This window comes from Dermacentor silvarum, chromosome 7 (assembly GCF_013339745.2).
Source record: "Dermacentor silvarum isolate Dsil-2018 chromosome 7, BIME_Dsil_1.4, whole genome shotgun sequence".
NCBI classification, from domain to species: domain Eukaryota; kingdom Metazoa; phylum Arthropoda; class Arachnida; order Ixodida; family Ixodidae; genus Dermacentor; species Dermacentor silvarum.
Genome location: NC_051160.1, coordinates 45,932,179 through 45,950,679, shown reverse-complemented (window position 1 = coordinate 45,950,679; position 18,501 = coordinate 45,932,179). Strand labels below are relative to the sequence as shown.

General features: G+C 46.0%; 1 protein-coding gene across 1 annotated transcript in view; it reads left to right on the top strand.

The window, feature by feature from the left end:
- The window catches only part of LOC119458001 (delta(14)-sterol reductase TM7SF2-like), a 43,406-nt gene that overhangs the window by 5,367 nt on the left and 19,538 nt on the right, over positions 1-18,501 (top strand). The window contains 5 exon segments of the mRNA XM_049670608.1: positions 1,095-1,136; positions 1,247-1,279; positions 4,765-5,242; positions 7,296-7,564; positions 16,874-17,062. Of these exon segments, the coding sequence (XP_049526565.1) occupies positions 1,095-1,136; positions 1,247-1,279; positions 4,765-5,242; positions 7,296-7,564; positions 16,874-17,062 (1,011 nt within the window).

Here is an 18,501-nt window from a genome sequence, read left to right as displayed (position 1 = left end):
TATTTTTTCTTTATTTTTTTTTCTTTTGGTCCTGTTGGAGGACCGTTGTTTTTGCTCATCGTGCTGTTCAGAAATCGCAGCTTCTTGCCGCATTTAACGGCTCTATAGCTAGGGTGCAGCAGAACCCCTCTACTACGTTTTCCATGGGTTCGCAGGAGCAGAACACAGGGGTAGCTAGGGAAAATGTTTTAAAAGTTATGCCACAGTAACCTGACTTTGGTTGGTGTTACAGCTTGGAGAATGTGTTAGCAAAGAACGCAGTAGTGAGGTTCTACCAATATGGGTTGCACAAAAGTGTTCTTCAATTGTAAGTTAGATGCGTTGTGAGGGACACATGGGGTTTTTAACTTTATTTAAAAAATTGGGTTCCTTTTGCGTGAGTACATCTACCAGAGTCGCCATTGGCACTGAACCAAAAGGACAACTATATTCGTGCAGTACCGTAGAATAATGTTAACGTGAATGAATATTTCTGAACTTTATGGCCTTTTTTAACATTGCGGAGATAAAAATTGTGGATATATTGTTGGCTTGAAGGATTTACTTGCGTGCGTCTATCGTGGATCATTTAGCGAAAAATTTTTTGACTGGGAAATACCGAATATAGTTACGTAAGCGGGCCACAGTTGCGCATTTAGTACCAACGAATATTCGTTTAGCGACTTGTTTAATGGCGCTTGTCGCAAGTGAAGGAGGAAACTATAAATTGCTGTTCTTCTGCAAGTACTTGGCGAAGATTCCTAGCTGTGATGTCCATTCCACCACATTCAGCACAGTTTCTGAAGCAGACAGGTCTAGTATAGAGCACACTCCATTGTTTTTGTAGGAAAAAGGAGCAAATGAAGCGCATTCTTGAATTCATGTCTGTTCAGACAACAATGGGGTGGTGATAATGAAGTTGCGACCATTTGGCATGAAAATGTTTGCCTTGCGGTATTGATAGTCCCCGCTATTTGATACTAGACCAGGCTGCTCAAGTCGAGCCACATAAGAGGTTCCTGTCACAGGCTAGCGTTCGCCTCCTGCATCGCACATCTTTCATGGCTCACGAGTAACGTCTATCTGTCCGTTTTTCTTAAAACCTTCTCGTGCAGTCGAACTCGACATTGGCCTCTACCAGCAGCGCTGCGACCAGGGTACATTTTTTGTCAATATCCTCTGAAGCTCTAAAACGCATTAGGGTAACGTTAACGTTTCCTAATTGCAACCCTATCACTGCTCATTTCTCTTCAACCTTCTTACGCAGTCAAGATCGTCGTGGACGTCAAGCAGCTCGACTGTGAGTGACAGTGTGCGCTTTGTTGTTTTTGTCGCAGCACTGCGCGAAACAGCCAGTTTTGTTCTTGATCTTTCTCAACGAGCTGAGCAACTCTATAAACCAGGATTTGGGAAACTGAGGGCAAATCGGCAGCAGAAAGGAGAAAGAAAAATACACATTAGCTGATCTTTGCAGACTTTTAGTAGGCAGGCATCAAGAACAGCACTGGCTTCATTCATGACTTGAAAATGCACTCTTTAGCTGAAGCTGTACTGTTGACAGCAGTCACTCAAGTTTGCTGAAGTTTACATGCTGACTATGAACTTTGAGGACGCTTTGCATAGCTTCTGCCGCAGTGCCTGCCTGCTTTACTGCCATTCATTGCAACTCTTGATAATCAGCTTTAGGATTTTGAAAAACAAACTGGGTGGGCACCCTGTGGTTAGCAGAAATTATGCACATCCCAGACCATGACCTTAGAGATTTTCAGTGTGCCTCAGGCACTTTCTGCTCGGAGGTCATGTCCAGTCACTGTGCTGGTTGCCGATGTTTTGGGCTGTGCGTCATTTCTTGGGCGCAGTAAAGCGTATAAAAATTTTTTTTCTTTCTTCTTCGTGTTTGGTTTTTCGATTTAAAATAAGTATATTTCTGCGAGTTTGTTACTCATTCACTCGTATCTCAAACAGAACATTTAGTATGAAGCTTGCTTTATGTCTACACCATCTGAAAGTAGACTTTCTAAGCAATCAAAAATTACTCTTCCGTGGGCCTTTAACCACACACACTGGCATCTACACCAGCCCTACTCACCGTCTCCAAAGTTTCAACCCAGCGCCTTAACTTTAGTGCCTGTGAGGCTTCTTTGTAAATCCGTTGATTAATGCAATCCTCCGGTGACTTCTGGAGTGGTATTTCACCAAAGCTTGTGTTAACCCGAGTGAACTGGATTGGCGTCCTCATTTGGGTGAATTGAAGCACTTGTGTTGTCTGAGAAGTTAATTGTTATGTTTGATTGAAATGTAAATAATCAGGTGAAGGGGAATGAAACCAGATAACTTGCTGCAGGTGGGGACTGTACCCACGTCCTTCGCGTTGTGCGTGTGGTGCTTTCTTGGTACTGCAAGCGTAATGTAGAGGCTGTGTAACAAGACAGAGCTTCTGTCTAGGTTTTTCTCACCCTGCAGTGTTCTTTCAAGCATCAGCTTCTCTGTAAGAATCCAGTCCATCAATTAAGGCATGGTTGGTTGGTCTCTAAGTGCGAACACAGAGATTGGACATCCTTGTGAGGCTAAGTAAAATTTTTATTTGATGTTGTCTGAGGCATTCGTAAGTTAATTGTTACCGTATTTTCCGGAGTATAAGACGCGGTTTTTTTCTGAGTTTTTCTTTGGTGCGACTTATACAAAGGTGCGTGATTGAATGTCTGAAAGTTAATTCAGGTGTGAAGGGGGGGGGAGGGGGTCGCCGGGTAATGGCTGCTGTACTTGCGTACTTGCGAGCCCATTATTTTTCTTTTTGATAATTTTGGCCTTTTTAGTATGTTCTTGCTGCAGTGTGGGTCTGTGGCTGTTCTGTCGCCACCACAAATTGTTCGTTGCGGTTGAGTTTGCGCTTGAAAATGGTAACCGTGCCGTGCGGTCTTAGCTGAGGGTTGATTATGGCCTGCAAGCGTGTAGTCAACTGTGCAGGCGTGTGTAACGGTGGAACTGACAGATTTAGAGGCGCTTCATGCACAACGCTTTGCCAAAAGCTGCCCGAAGACTTGTTGGTTTTCGTCAAGTGGAGGAAAATGAGAAGAAGCACATTGTCAACATGCAGTGTTCTGTTCAAGCAGTCGGTGCTGCTCAGCTTCGCATTTTACTCCTGCATGCTGCGCCGACGGAACCAAACTGCCACCGATGCTCATATTTAAGCGGAAGACACTCAGAATCAAGCATCCATCACATTGGCAGTCTGCTCGTCAGTATGCGTGCGGACTCACACTGCTAAGGCTGCTGCAAGTCACAGATTCTGCAGCCTTTAGACATCAACCGCAGCTTGCTGTAGGCACTAACAATTTTGGACGCATATTGATGTCTTGAGGGGGCGATTGTCGCAAAAGATATTGAGAAGTCGAACTGTTTAGAGGAATAAGCATCTTTTTTGCTGCTTACAAGACTGCATTCTTGACTTGTGGCACCTTGACTGACGCGTTAGGGGGATTCGTTGATTAGGTTAGCTGTGCATGCGTCAATTGCTGATCGTGAAAAGCCTGGCGACTGAGTGTTAGAAAAGCAAATTATGTGGTTGCAGCTGGCATTTGTCACTACCAGAGGTATTAGCACGAGAGGCAGGCAGGCGCACTCTCATTGGGGATCGCCGGCACCAGCTTGGTTTCTCTTTGTGTTCAGCACACTTGTGCTTGCTTTGTTCTTTAGGTGGTTTGTATAAAATAGTGCCAGACAGAATTTCAGCAGATTTCAAAGAAGCTTACGGCATCTTAGATATTTCTCCATGGTTTCTATCGGTATTGGTGGTTATGCGGGCAAAAAGTTAGCGCAAGAAAACAAACATCTGTGCATGAAAGAGTTAAAATGAAGTGTGCGTAACGCATCATTTGTGAGAGGAGTGACCCTCTGCAGAGCACGAGCTTGCTTTCATACAGCGTGGCGCCACTCTTCTAACTCTGAACACCACTGCTCGTTTTCTTCTTTTATCCTTGCACAGTCCGGCTCGTCGTCGCCGTACAGCAGTCGTAGCACCTACAGTCGAACGGTAACTGTTTTCTCGTGCCGGACTCGCCTAACGTATTCTGTGCGTGAAAGCCGCCGTGCATGTCGGTTATAAACTTGGGTGGCACGTGGTAGCAAAGTGACCGTTTGCGCTCGCTGCCCCGGCGTCTTACAACCAGGAACGGTTTTGTTGTGGTGGTGACAGCAATACGTTTTGTCTGAAGCGATTTATGCCGTGTTTTTAGGAGCTTCCATGGCTCTCTCAAACTGCATCGTGCATGCTACTTGTTTGAGAGATCAGATTACACAGTTGCAGTTGGATAAGAATCTCTCAATGTTGGTTGGAGGAGGTTCAGGAGACATTCAGTTAGGCTTTGAGTGAGCAGCAGCGCTGAAGAGATGTGGGCGGAAGAGTGAGACAACACGAACTGGACCATTGAGTCCTCTCAGCTGTCGCACTGCCTAATGTCCTTTGGGCCAACAAAGGTTTAATAAAAAAATGTCCCACGACTCTTGCTGTGGGAAGTCTTTGCACTTGTCAGTGTGAAATGGTGCAACGGGAAAAACAGACGAGAAGCTTTGGAAATAGCGGAAGGATTGCACAGATGAGGACAAAGGGAAGGAGTGCACACACTTTCCTGCATCATTGCATCATGCGGTCAAATGTGAGATCCAATAACTACTTGACATTCTCAACATCTTCCTCAACCTTAGCTGCGTACCATTTGGAGGACTGCCACCTTACCCCCAACTTTTGTTTTTGTTCGTTTCTTTTTCTACTTTCGTTTCGCACAGACCGAGTCTTCGGTGACCGTCACCAGCCGCAGCACCCGGACCATGACGTCGCGCAGCCGCTCGCCGTCAAAGTCTCCAAAGACAAAGCGTGTCACGAGTCGTAGCAGGAGCCGCAGCGCATCCCGAGCCGGCGCCGCCACATCCTCGAGAACGCCCCGGTCGCCGCAGAAGAAGGCTGCCTCCCCGAAGACACCAAGCCGCAGCCCGGCCAAGAAGGCCAAAAGCCCCGGGCGCCCAAAAAGCCCCGGGCGCCCAAAGAGCCCCGTTGGGCGCCCTCCAGCAAGGACTTCGCTGCCCAAGAGCCCAGCGCGCAAGTCGCCAGCAGCCAAAAGTCCAGCTAGGAAGGCTCCGGCAGCCAAGAGTCCAGCTAGGAAGACTCCAGCCAAGACGACTCCGGCCAAGACGAGAGCCCCATCAAAGTCACCAGCACGTACCACTACGCAGCGAAAGAAGAGTGTCAGCCCTACGAGGGAGAGAGGTGCGTCACTTTTTCGCTTCATTGCACTTCCATAGGCAGTGACTCTGTGGAATTCATTTCACAGCCTGTCACTTTGTGTAGTATTTCTCAGCACTGTTCCCATACCAGTATCTGAAGTGAAACTTGTACTGACAGGGGGAGGGGCGGCATTTTTAACTCGTCTTCTCTTCGGCTTCCCTTTTTCTTTTCTTTCCTTCCTGTAAATAAAGGTTCAAACTGTCTAATACCGTATTCGCCTGACTCTAATGCGCCCCCAAATCTCGCGCGCATTGAACTTTCACTGTGTAAAGAAAGTAGAAGTGCGCCTGAATATAACATGCCGCCAAGAAAATTATAATATGCCCTCCACGCATTCTCAATCGGAAAAAACTAGATGTGTAGAATTTACATTCACAGAAAGATTGTTTTATTTTTAATGAGCTTTCTTTAATAAAAGTGGCGTGTCGTCGCCATTTGCTCTTCATTGGCCACAGATGCCAAGCACACTGGGGCGGTATTTTCAAACTATCACTTTATAGATACAGTAGACTTCCGTTAATTGACTCAGTTTAATTTGATTTTTCGGTTAATTCGATCCCGACCGAACGTCCTGGCTGGCGTCTATACATTTCTATGGAACAAAATTTTATTTCAATCTGAAAGGTAGCCTTTGCTGGATAATTAAAACTTGGCTAGTCGTCACACGCTTGCCCCAATGGTGACCCCAATCGTGACCTCTTTAGCGACAGTGTCGGTCTTTACGGGGTTTGGGGGACAGTGAGCTTGGGGAGAGATTTTGCATTTTCAAGCACTATCAAAAGCTCGGTACAAATCAATGTCTGTCAAGGCATCTAGCCAGGAGTGAGTGCGTGCTGGTGCTCGCGGGGTATAGCAGGTGCAAGGTGTGTAGAAGTGAGCTAGCACTTGCAGGCCACCACACGTGTGGTCTGGGAAACGATAATATGCATTGGTGAGTACTGTCGTACCGGACTCTGTACAAGGCAAGTGTCCGACTCGGGCACGTAGTTTTTGAAAGAGCACGCTACTAGTACGTCGAGTGCTCCATCAGGTGATTAAAGAGAAAAAAATGCAACATTAAGCTGACAACCGTTGATTGAGACCGGAAGAGCAAATGAGAAATACACTTCTGGTCTTCTTGAGATCTTGGACGTGTGTAGTTTTCATTTATTTATTCTGAAGTTAGCCGTAATAGTATTACTGGGAATGTTTTCACGATAACGAAATCTGCGGATACATCTTCGTCCACTTGCTCCCGTTTGCTGCGTAGCTGCTGACAACATTACAAAGGGAAGAGCAAGCCATGTTTGTATGTTTCTGACAGAAAACGGTAAATTCTTTGTCGTATGCAATGAAGTAATATTTGGCTTACATTTTTATGTCCATGTCGTCTACTACTACTATGTTCAGAAAGTTTCAGGGCCACTTTAATGCAGCCAGTACTGAAGGGCGCCTTCTCTCAGTGATCTTGGCCTGACAAGTACGTAGGTTCGCCAGCGTGTTAGGGTGACACAACAAACACAGCACACCTGATGAAATTAAATTTTGCCTGTGTACCTTTTACTGCTTTGTTCAAAACAAGATAGGTTCTCAGGAACATGGAAGCCTGGAGTGATTAACAGTGGTCGAACTAGAGATGTCGCTGAAGGCAGCATTTCAACAAGGGGACCTGGCTTTGTCCCCTTGTCGAATCATTGGCTTCGATGACATTCCTTGCTCAACCACTGTTAGTCATCTTTGGGCTTTGTGTCTTATTCTGTTAGCCTTGGTTCGTTGTGGTTCTCTAAAATTTTTCATTGTCAGGGCCCTTTTTCAAGGCCCTAAAGTTTCATGAAGTACTCGGAAATCCTTTCTGGAATTTCCTATCTGGCCAGGGTTCACAGAATTTGTGTCTGCCGGAGAAGGTGGTGGTGCTTGCTTTGCAGCAGCAGGGCAAAGCGCTAGTCTCGCCATTCCTTTCGCCTGACTAGGCAGTTAAATGCTGCGGCATCCGCAATTGCTTGCATTGTGCTCCACACGCAGCTTCCCGTGACCTCTCACTGTCGAAACCTTGCAGGCGACGACTCCCCACGGGCCGGCCCTTCGCGCACTCCGGTGTCCTCGTCGTCCTCGTCGGAAACGATCGTCACGCAGGCACCGGCGCGCAGTCGCGCGAGCCTCAGCACGCCTCTGGGTGCCGGTTCTCCCCAGCCCGTGGTGAACCTCGGCAGCAATTCGATCACTCGCCGCATATCGAACGCACCCAGCACAAGCGCGTCGACCCACGTCTACAACGTGCAGGGAGTGCGGTCTTCCCCACGCATCGCCACCATGCACTCGACCTCGGTGAGTAGCTAGCTAGCTGTGTTCTTTTACTCCTGCCGGAGCCTTCTGAATTTCTGAAGTGCTTGCCCGGGTGGCACGATGAACAGGGTTCCCTTGGAGGGCACTGAATTACTGAAGGGAATCGTGGCACTGCGAATCACCTTGCTACCATGGGGTTGATGAGTGGTACGTGTATTTGTCTAATCTTAGTGCTTATGACTTCAAATGCTCCTGTGACATTAATCATTACTTGTCTGCTTTTGTTGCCCTAGTTTCGGAGCAACCATATTCTGAACACGCGAAGGCGTTTAAGTTCTTGCGCATGAGCCGAGTAATGGGTGGTGTCCAAATTCTTCCTTCGGCGGTGGCACACTCCAAGTAACCAAAACCGATCTCAACGGCTCCCTTGGGTCTCAACGGCTCCCTTGGGTCTCAAAGGCTCCCTTGGGTCTCAAAGGCTCCCTTGGGTCTCAAAGGCTCCCTTGGGTCTCAAAGGCTCCCTTGGGTCTCAAAGGCTCCCTTGGGTCTCAAAGGCTCCCTTGGGTCTCAAAGGCTCCCTTGGGTCTCAAAGGCTCCCTTGGGTCTCAAAGGTTCTCTTGTGGGCTGCATGGCGCTGTAGGCGATTGCGGGAGCCAGAAATATGGCCGCCATGTTTTTGAAATCACCTATTGTTAATTGCTGCATTTATAACGCAATATTTTGTTGATAATGGTCAATTTGCGAAGTCATTGGGTCAGAATCATTGAGATTTCTCAATTTATTTATTTATTCATTTATTTATTTATTTTACGTACCCTCAAGTACCGCAGAATTGTAGAGAGGAGTACTGTACATATGTACAATAACAAGAATATGTACCGTGTATACTGAAAACTTGGCATTGGACAAGGCAAAATGTATGCACTGAAAGATAAGCAGGGTAATATCAGCAAATTCGATGACATAGTAAAAGCAGCGGAAGAATTCTACACTGACCTGTGCAGTGACCCAAAGTAGCCTAGCTACTTTCATTCGAAGTAGTGATGAACAGGATACAGAGGCTCTGCTCCTTCTATAACTAGCGATGAAGTTAGAAGGGCCTTGAAAGGCATGACCAGGGAAAAGGCCACTGGAGAAGATGGAATAACAGTCGATTTAATCAAAGATAGAGGAGATATCATGCTTGAAAAGCTTGTGGCCCTTTATGCACAATGCTTCACGGCTTGAAGTGTACCAGAAAGCTGGAAGAACGCCAACATTGTACTCATTCATAAGAAGGGAGACGTTAAAGAATTGAAGAATTATAGACCCATTAGCTTGCTTTCAGTATTGTATAAAATATTCAAGATAATTTCCAATAGAATCAGGGCAACACTTCAACCAACCAAGAGAACAACAGGCTGGCTTCAGGAAGGGGTATTCTACGATTGGTCATATCCATGTCATCAACCAGGTAATACAGAAATCTGTGGAGTACAATCAACCTCTCTATATGGCTTTCATAGATTATGAAAAAGCATTTGATTCAGTAGAGATAGCAGCAGTCATTGCGTAATCAAGGAGTACAGGAGGCATATGTGAATATCTTGGAAAATATCTATTAGGATTGCACAGCAACTTTGGTTCTCCACAAAAAAAGTAGAAAGTTACCTATCAAGAAAGGGGTCAGGCAAGGAGACAATCTCTCCACGCTATTTACTGCATGCCTAGAAGAAGTATTCAAGCTCAATAGACTGGGAAAGCTTAGGAGTGAGGATCAAGGGCGAATATTTCTGTAACCTTCGGCTTGCAGATGACATTGTCCTATTCACCGACAATGGGGACGAATTACAGCAAATGATTGAGGACCTTAACTGAGAAGTGTAAGAGTGGGGTTGAAGATTAATATGCAGAAGACAAACATAATGTGCAATAGCCTGGCAAGGGAACAAGAATTCAGGGTCGCCAGTCAGCCTCTAGAGTCTGTAAAGGAGTATGTCTAGATCAATTGCTCACAGGGGACCCTGATCATGAGAGAGAAATTTACCGAAGAATAAAATTGGGTTGGAGTGCATATGGCAGACATTGCCAAATCCTGACTGGGAGCTTACCACTGTCGGTGAAAAGAAAAGTGTACAATCATTGCATTCTACTAGTGCTAACATATGGGGCAGAAACTAGGATGTTAACAATGAAGCTCGAGAACAAGTTAAGGACCGCTCAAAGAGCGATGTAACGAAAAATGTTAGGTCTATCGTTAAGAGACAGGAAGAGAGCGGTGTGGATCAGAAAACAAACGGGGATAGCCGATATTCTAGTTGACATTAGACGGAAGAAATGGAGCTGGGCAGGCCATGTAATGCGTAGGATGTAGGCCATGTAATGCGTAGGACCATTAGAGTTACCGAATGGATACCAAGAGAAGGGAAAAACGAGTGAAAGTAAGAAAGAGTGAAGTTTAGCCATGAATACAGTGTGCGTGTTCAATAATGTCTCCCACAAAGTAAAGGAGCCCAATCTTAAATTAAGGCTGTGCTGTCTCGTACTTTCGCCGCTGTTTTGAACACCAAAGTACAGTATAGACCACTTAAAATGTAACCACTTATAGTGCAGGACTGTATATAATACGCTTTTTCAGACTCCCGTTAATTTTCTAATAGGACTCTATGTATACGCGTATCGCTTAGAGTGCAGTTACGGGAGACGAAATACAGATTACAGTGAGGCTGCCTGGAAGTTTGGCAGTCAACCGAGACGGCAAACGCTCCCCTCAAGCCGTAGATATATTCCGACATCAAGCGCGCACGCACGTCGAGCTCCGCAACGTTACGGTGGCGAACAACCATCGTCTATACTTCGACACGACGCAACCGGCGTGTCTGGCGCCTTCGGGCGCGTTCCAACGTTGCTGGCGCGTGAATAGCTCCATTCCTATTTTTCGCCCGCCGCGCCGTGCCGGCCACGTATCCCAGCATTGCTCTCACGGAGCAGGGAGAATAACCCAATGGCAGGAGCATGCGAAAGCGCGTCCACTGCCGCTGCTCTAAGCATGGTGGGAAGCGTGCACAAGCAAACATGAACACCTCACTCGATGACCGCGGAAACTCGCTGCGAAAACGCTGGAGTGAGGAAGCGCGGCTTAGAGCGAATTGACCTTCGTGCTGCATCTCGCATCAACGCGAACTAAGGCACGAAAACACAGCGCGTGGTGGATTCTTCCCCCGTCGCAGATAGCTTTCGAGATACTGCGGCGAGGTAGAGCCCCCCTCCCCAGGAGCTTTGCGTGCAACTGAATTTGGCGCGCTTCCTTCCCGCTTTCCTCCATTGTGTGCGCGAGATTGAGCTGCGATCGCCGGCTCATCCTCGCATGGTTTCACTTGTATATACAGCATAAGGCGCGCGGCAACGATTTTATCGTCCTTGGACTTTATACGGAACCTCACGACGACGGCAGAAATGTGCCTGGAGTGTCCATATAATTGCTATCTCAATAAAATTGGTATTTTGGTTATAGTGCGGATATTCGCGACCCCGGTGACTTACGTTATAAGCGGTCTACACTGTATTTCCAAATTGTAGCAATCTGTTCTTGCAAAGGTTTGTTTCACACTCGTTCAAAGATATAGCTTGCTGTAACGTCACGGCTGTGCTTCAAACAGCATGCAGAAAAACAATTTTGAAATCACATTGGCACTTTTCTACTGCGAAGCTGTTGACAATGTTTCTCTGTAGAGCTGACAAGAGTATTCTCTTGTGAGGTTGCCACTTTACTCCAAGCATTCACCAATTGTTTTTGGTTGCAGGCCATTTACAGCAGCGTAAGTTGACTTGGCAGTCTGTTCTGACATTTTTCGTTTCTTTAAGATAGGAGCCTTGTCTTAGACCAAAAAGTTTTTAAATGTTCATTCTTTGGGTTATGGGGGTGCTGAAAATTTGTAGCTGTGAATAATTTTTTTTTTGGTACTTTTTTCAAGTAGGAGGTCCATTCTTGTTCTTGTCATTTGGTTCTACATTATGCAAGCTTCCTCTGCTTAATTTTCTTGGCAAGTGTGCGAAAACGTCAGTTTATAAACCTCAGATATCGCCGGAGAGGATATCAGTGGCTTCTGCATGATTAAAAAAATTCAGTGACACCCACCTTATTGCTCCTTCTACTACACAAGAAGTGCGAGACGTTGAAGTAGACTTGCAGAATAACATTCGTCTGAGTGTCAATTTCAAAGTCTTGCAGCTCTTGTACTAAAGTCCAAGAACAAGAAAGGTCGGTCTTACTCTTCTAAAAAGATTGGTCAATGCCTGAATCATGGTGTTTTTGATCTTTCTTTGCCTCAGTTTACCAATTCGACCTGGAAAGGTCCAACGAGTCTTGTTCAGAGTTTCAACATACAGTATGCTATTATTCTATTCAGTCTTGTTCATTCTATTCAGTCTTGCTCAGAGTTTCAACATAGTATGCTATTAATCTATTCAGTTTTTTTCGTTAATTCACCTAAAGAATTCACCAATAATTTTTTGTTACAGGACAGTTACAGCAGCGTAAGTTGACTTGGCAGTCCACTCTGACACTTCATTCTTTTCTCTGAGGAGCCTGGTCCTAGATTGCTGATTTGAAAAAAAAAATTGTTCTCCGAGTTGAGGTGCCGGAAACTTGTAGATGTTGTGGGTTCTTAGTGTCCCACACGAGACAGACCACCGCGGTTTCGAGCTTAGCAAGCCATAGGTCCACGTCAGCCGTAGCCTCCAGCACCGCTGCGTGCGAGCTCAGGCCGCAAGGGGCCACCAAGCGATGCATGCAAAAACACAGTAATGTCCTGAATTAACGAAAACCGTTTATTGTCTCCAGCGGCACTGCACGAACGCCCGGGCGGCAGGGAACCAAAGGGGTCCAGCACCAAGGACGAAAATACAGAAACGGGTGCCTATAGCATGTCGCTGCGAGAGCACACACTCAAGCTGCGACACGCTGCTAGGAAAAGTCCCTGCGGCTATGCTACTTGCTCTGGCGATAACCAATGGGTCAACTCGCGAGAGCTCGGACAATCTTCTTCGACTTGGGCTTTTGGCAAGTGTGGCTCGGCGTGGTACGACCTTGCGCGAGTGCTAGGCACCGCTCGTCAGCTTAGCAACAGGAAAGGACCAGCACAAAGTACGCGCTCCCCGCACGGGCAAATGCACCATGCGCAAAGTCCTTGTCACAAAGGTGTCGGCGAACGAGAGAAAAGCATGTACGTACCCTGCGTTGGTCCCGGAAATAAGAGCCATGCTCCAATACTCGTAACCGAATGCAGCCGCCAGTGACGTCAGCGCCCCGCCCTCACCGCAAACCACCGCAACTCTGGTGCCACCGCTGGAACCGGTTTGGAGCGGGCGGGGATAGGCGGGAGACGGCAGAACAGGTGAAGCCCGCGTAGTGGCGCCGGCGCATCCCTCAATCCCCACAATGTATATACAATGGAACCTCGTTCATACGTTTTTGTAAAGAATGCAAGAAAAAAGTGCTATTTTAACAAGATTTTTCAGCAGCTAGCATAGTTTGTTCTTGGCCGTTCTTACCAGAAACACGAGGACGAACTCCTCTCATCCAAGGCAGTCTGGGAATGTGGGGCTGCCACCGCTGACCACTGCAATGCTTTGCGGTCTGACTGGGCCAGTGGTTTAAAAATACTACCCGCCGTGGTTGCTTAGTGGCTATAGTGTTAGGCTGCTAAGCAGGAGGTCGCAGGATCGAATCCCGGCCACGGTGGCCGCATTCCGATAAGGCGAAATGCGAAAACACCTGTGTACTTAGATTTAGGTGCACGTTAAAGAACCCCAGGTGGTCCAAATTATTCCAGAGTCTCCTACTACGGCATGCCTCATAATTAAACTGTGGTTTTGGCATGTAAAACCCCATAATTAATTTTTAAAATACAGGAGACTATGCTCCTGTGAGCCAAGGGCTGGTCACATGGGTATCTCAGCTGCTATGACGTTCTGCTGCTCAGAATTGCTCATTCTGTATTCGCAAGCTCACTGTGGCTTTTGCTATCACAGTCTGCATTCTGCAATGCAGCTGTAATTTGGTAGCCAGATGCTAATTGGGCGTTCAATTTAATAGCGAACCAAATTTGTACATACCTTGTGTAGATTGTAGGCTTGACCTGGATGGATTATGTACTTTGTATGAATAACCAAGTAAAACATCTTATTTTTTTACACGAAACTTGACTTTTCGTGGTGCACACTGGTTGCGAACTACACTAGAAAAATTGGGGTAATTCTTCTGCCAGTTTGAATGCTCTGCTATTTAAGAATTTCTGATAGTAGGTGGTAGTAGTAAAAAATGTGTGACATTGCTAACAAGCTAACATTAATTGTGTACAGGATCAGTACAGAATGCATAACGTCGTCAGCTACAGCGTAAGTAGGAAGTCTCTTCTTGAAGAATTGAGACAATATTGCACGCCTACAGCATACGCTGCTTGCAGTGCCCGAAAAAGTATCACGATAACTGTGCGCTCTACGTTTTATTACTTCAAAAACATTGTTAAGGATACGCAGGCATTGGAAGTGCAGTCAAGGGTTTTGACATGGGGCGGGGGAGCGCTTGCAAACGCACATTGCACATGAGAATTTAAATTTCTGCTCGCACTATACTTTGTGACGAAGTGACGGTGTCCTTGCCTTCTGTTTCAGTTAACTTGTGGCTGTGGGTTTTAGTAGTGTGCCATTCATTTTTGACGTAGAGAATTCAGGAAGTCGAATCGAGACGAACAGATGCTACATAGTAGTTGAATTTTCCTTGTGTACCATGCAACCAGAAATCGCTTGTGACATAGATGGTGTTTAGTCGCGAATATGAAACCAATTGCGGAGGTTATTCTTTTGCATGCTGCAAGCACCAGAAGCAATTGGTAAGTGCTGCAAGTTCATCCTGGCCACCGTGTTTTGAACATCACTTATTTCTAAATTGTTAAAGCAATCGGTACTTGCAAAGGTTTGTCGCACACCAATTCAGACAGTTAGCTTGCTCTACCAGCATGGCTGTGAGGCAAAGAGCATGCTGCAAAAACGCTTTCACATTCACATCGGTACTTACCTAGTATGAAGCTCTTGTATTCTGCTCCTTCATAGAGCTGACACAAGTGACATTTTACTCCAAGCATTCACCACCTGCTTTCTGTTACAGGACACTGATAGCAGTGTAAGTTGACTTTGGCAGTCCATTCTGACATTTCATTCCTTTCTTTAAGGGGGGAGGAAACCTGGCCTTAAGCAAAAATATTTTTTATATCTTTGTTCTTTGGGTGACGGTGCTGAAAACTTGTAGTTGTGTATAAATTTATGTGCTTATTTTCGAGTGTGAGGTCAATTCTTGTTTATCTCGTTTGGCTCTATTTTATGCAAGCATTCCTTGCTTAATTTTCTTGAGAAGATTGCGAAAAATGACTTACCCAGATATCCCCGAGGCAGGTATCAGTTCTGCATGATTAAAGAATTCCAATAACAGTCACCTTATTGCTCTGTCTACCCTAGGACACGAGATGCGAGACTTTGAAGAAGACTTGCAGAAAAACATTTCTTCTGAGTGTCAACTTCGAAGTCTTTCAGCTCTTGTTCTAGAGTCGGAAGAAACTTGCAGAAAAACATTTCTTCTGAGTGTCAACTTCGAAGTCTTTCAGCTCTTGTTCTAGAGTCGGAATAACAAAGAAAAGGTTGGCTTGTTATTGGAATTCTTGAATCATGCAGAAGCCATTGATACCTTGTTTAGCTATACCCGAGTAACTGATATTTCACAAACTTATTAAGAAAATAAACGAAAAAGCCTGCATAAAGTTAGAATCAAATGGGATAACCAAGAATGGAGGAAAATAAGCACATAAAATAAATCCTGCTAATTCCTCCTGCGACTTCAGAGCTGAACATGGTAAAGGCTTCCGATGGTGAAACGATGCAAAAGGGGTGTTTGCTTCAAACACGTTTATACAGGCGACCCTGAAACAGATGAAATCAATTGGTATGTATATACGTGCGCCAAACGGCAAAGCCGCAAACGACACCGAAACCATCGTCCGGGAAATCTTCGTGATGGCGTAGGGGCAAAGGTTGAGACGTACCGAAGGCAATCGATAAAAGTGTCAACTTCACAAGGCGATGCATTTCGCGCCGCTGTTACAGCATATTTAGCACATTGCGGCTAACGCCTTACCCACTGCACTGTTTCCGGCTGATCGCGAAACACTCATCTTGCGGCACATGCACCGTCACAATTTCATTGCATATTTCCAACAAGGTCGGCAAGCTTGCGCTTACCGGAAGTTTTATTTCCAAAAGTCGGTCAGCCTGGATTTCTTAGGCTTCACGGCAAGCAAAGGCATTACGCGAGTCTCACAGTCCCTTAAAAGAGCCATCACAATGTCACTGTCGTGGGTTTGTGTCACACGGAGGCTAACAAAGCATGCTTGACTACTGTTCCAAGAAACAGCAACCTTGATATATAAACCATTTCCCTGGTTGTGCCTACCTGCAACACACAAGCATGAAAAAAAAAAAATTGATGTTAACAGACAACAGAAAATAACAAATGAACTGCTGCTATTGCAATGACAAAAGATGTATGCAATGAATTGGTCATTGAAAAAAATTTGGGCAGTATAGTATTCATGGTTTTCTTCCAAAAAAAAAAAAATGTTTTGTCGTGAAAGGGTTTTTAAATAAGCATGTTATTCCCTCCTCCTCATCCCAAAAGGGTGGGAAGTTGGCCTTGATGGCAATAACATGCATTGGTGAGCTAGTTCGTACATAACTTGGAAAACACACTAAACACGGGACTGAACCAAAAGATTCAGGACTGTGCTGAATGGTGTCAGCGTTCTGTCTGCGAGGCTAAGCGATGGAAAATTCGTTTACCTTTGCAATTAAGGCGCGCGATGTACTTGTAAATTTGTCAGTTATCTCTTTGTTTATCTTGTTGTTTCTTTCTTCTCTTTTCTTCCCCTTCTAAGGTTTATAAGCGACGTTTCGTGAAATAAATCTTTCAAGTTGTAGTGCAGTTTTTAGTCCCATTTTTAGCGCTGTTTGTTTTCCAAGGCTTGTCGGCAATTCACGAATATAGGCACAATGCACTGAAGACAAGACGCACAGGAGTAGAACACGCATAGCGCCGACTGTCAGCGTGCGGTGGCCACCTACTCCTGTCCCTCTAGTCTTCCTCGCGCTGTACCCGTATTTTCCGTCGCCCCGCTAGTGTTCGTGTCTGCGGGACATTACGAATAATAAAAATTAAGATTCACAGGGTTGACAGGTGTGGGAAAGGGTCAAACCCGAAAGGGCCTCCTAGTGGGTGCCTCGATATACAACTCGGCCGTTCTGCCCGGCCCACCACGTTTGCAGCTCGACGAAGACGAGGCGCTGCCGTCGACCTCCAAGAAGATCCGGGTGCAGATTGCCGAACCGAGGAGGCCTCGCTTCCGCATGCCTGAAGTTCGACTGCCCTTCCGCCTGGGCGACACGCTCAGCGCCCTCTTCTGGATATTCCTGGTGCCCTCGCTGGCCATTGGGCTCTACCTGCTGTGTCAGAAGGTACGCTTCCTGCATGTCTTGCTCGACGCCTGCTAAAATACGAGTTTGGTACAAAAGTGACCGAGAGGAAGCTTGTATCTGCAAGAGATGCAGACACGAGCTTTCAACGAGACGAAATACGAACAAGATGTAGAACTGGACTAATGTCGCGCGATTAATTCTTCCAGGGCAGTTTGACTTGTAGTGACTGGGTCGCTACAAAACTCTAAGGCTTCAAAAGGGCTTAGTTGTCAATGAGGTGACTTAAAAGTCTCTATACAGTTGATGCTCGTTACAATGCACCATGATAATTCATTGAAAGATGTTCGTTATATCTCAAGTCTGTCCTGTCCGAAATTAGGGTCGCGGTATGTTGTGAAATGGCAAAACTTCGCAATGCACCTGTCCTTGTGCTCTTCTCGTCCATGTTTGCACTGCGTAGCACCTTGCTTAACGATGCTTCGCATATACCACTGTCTAGCCCATAAGCGAAGGCAGAAACGATTCAAAGTATTGAAATAAATAACTATAGATGATAAACATGTTTATGCTGTAATCAGTACAACCACTCGGCATGGCATCTTCCCGTCCTCCATTTTCCGGACTCTGGTTGCTGACAATTTGGCAGTTTCCCCATACTAGAACATACACCCGCACAGCGTCGAGATTAATGGCCAGCCGCTCGGGCCCGAACCCCAAGCCTGTCGCCAGCACTGATCACACAAACATCGGCTACTTTGTTCTTCATACTAAACCATGGTGAAGGTTTTCATCTTATCTTTCGCCACTAGCAATGACCACTGTCAAATCTGTAGCATGAATAAAAGCCGTGGTACGAGGCAAGTTCAACTCTGAGCCCGTGTCTAGCCCTCGCTGCACCGCATGCAAGACGGCTCAATTGCATCGCATGTGTCAGTCTGGACACCATGAATAGCAGCACATTGATGCAAATTGATGCAGTGCGAAATAGAGCATTCTCAAAACGGTGCATTTTGCCATCGTTGGCAGTTGTTTTTTGAAGCGCCGTTTGCTACGGCTTCCCGTAAAATATGGTTAGGCCTAGCGGCAACATTGCCCCTTGTTCGGCATTGAGCGGCAGTGGTTTGACTGCGTGGTCGACATGAAAACTCTAGGCTGGTGGGGCGTTGCACGGCACACCGTTGTGCGAAGCTTGCCACAGTGTATTCGTTCGTCAAGAGAAAGTGCATTTTCGCAAATTCCGCTGGTGGCCAGACATAGTTGCAGGCAGTGCACTTCCGCACTTGCGCATCTTCACAGTGAAGTATGTTGTACGAGGGGCATTCATAAATTCGTATTATCAGTGTGACAGATTTAGAAAAGGCGTGCACAATATACATCAAAATGAGTGTGCGTCTGTCTAGTTTTAGCATAATATAAAACGAATGTTCTATAATACTGCACAACACCACTAGGCGGCCAAAACAAAAATGGCAGCACTC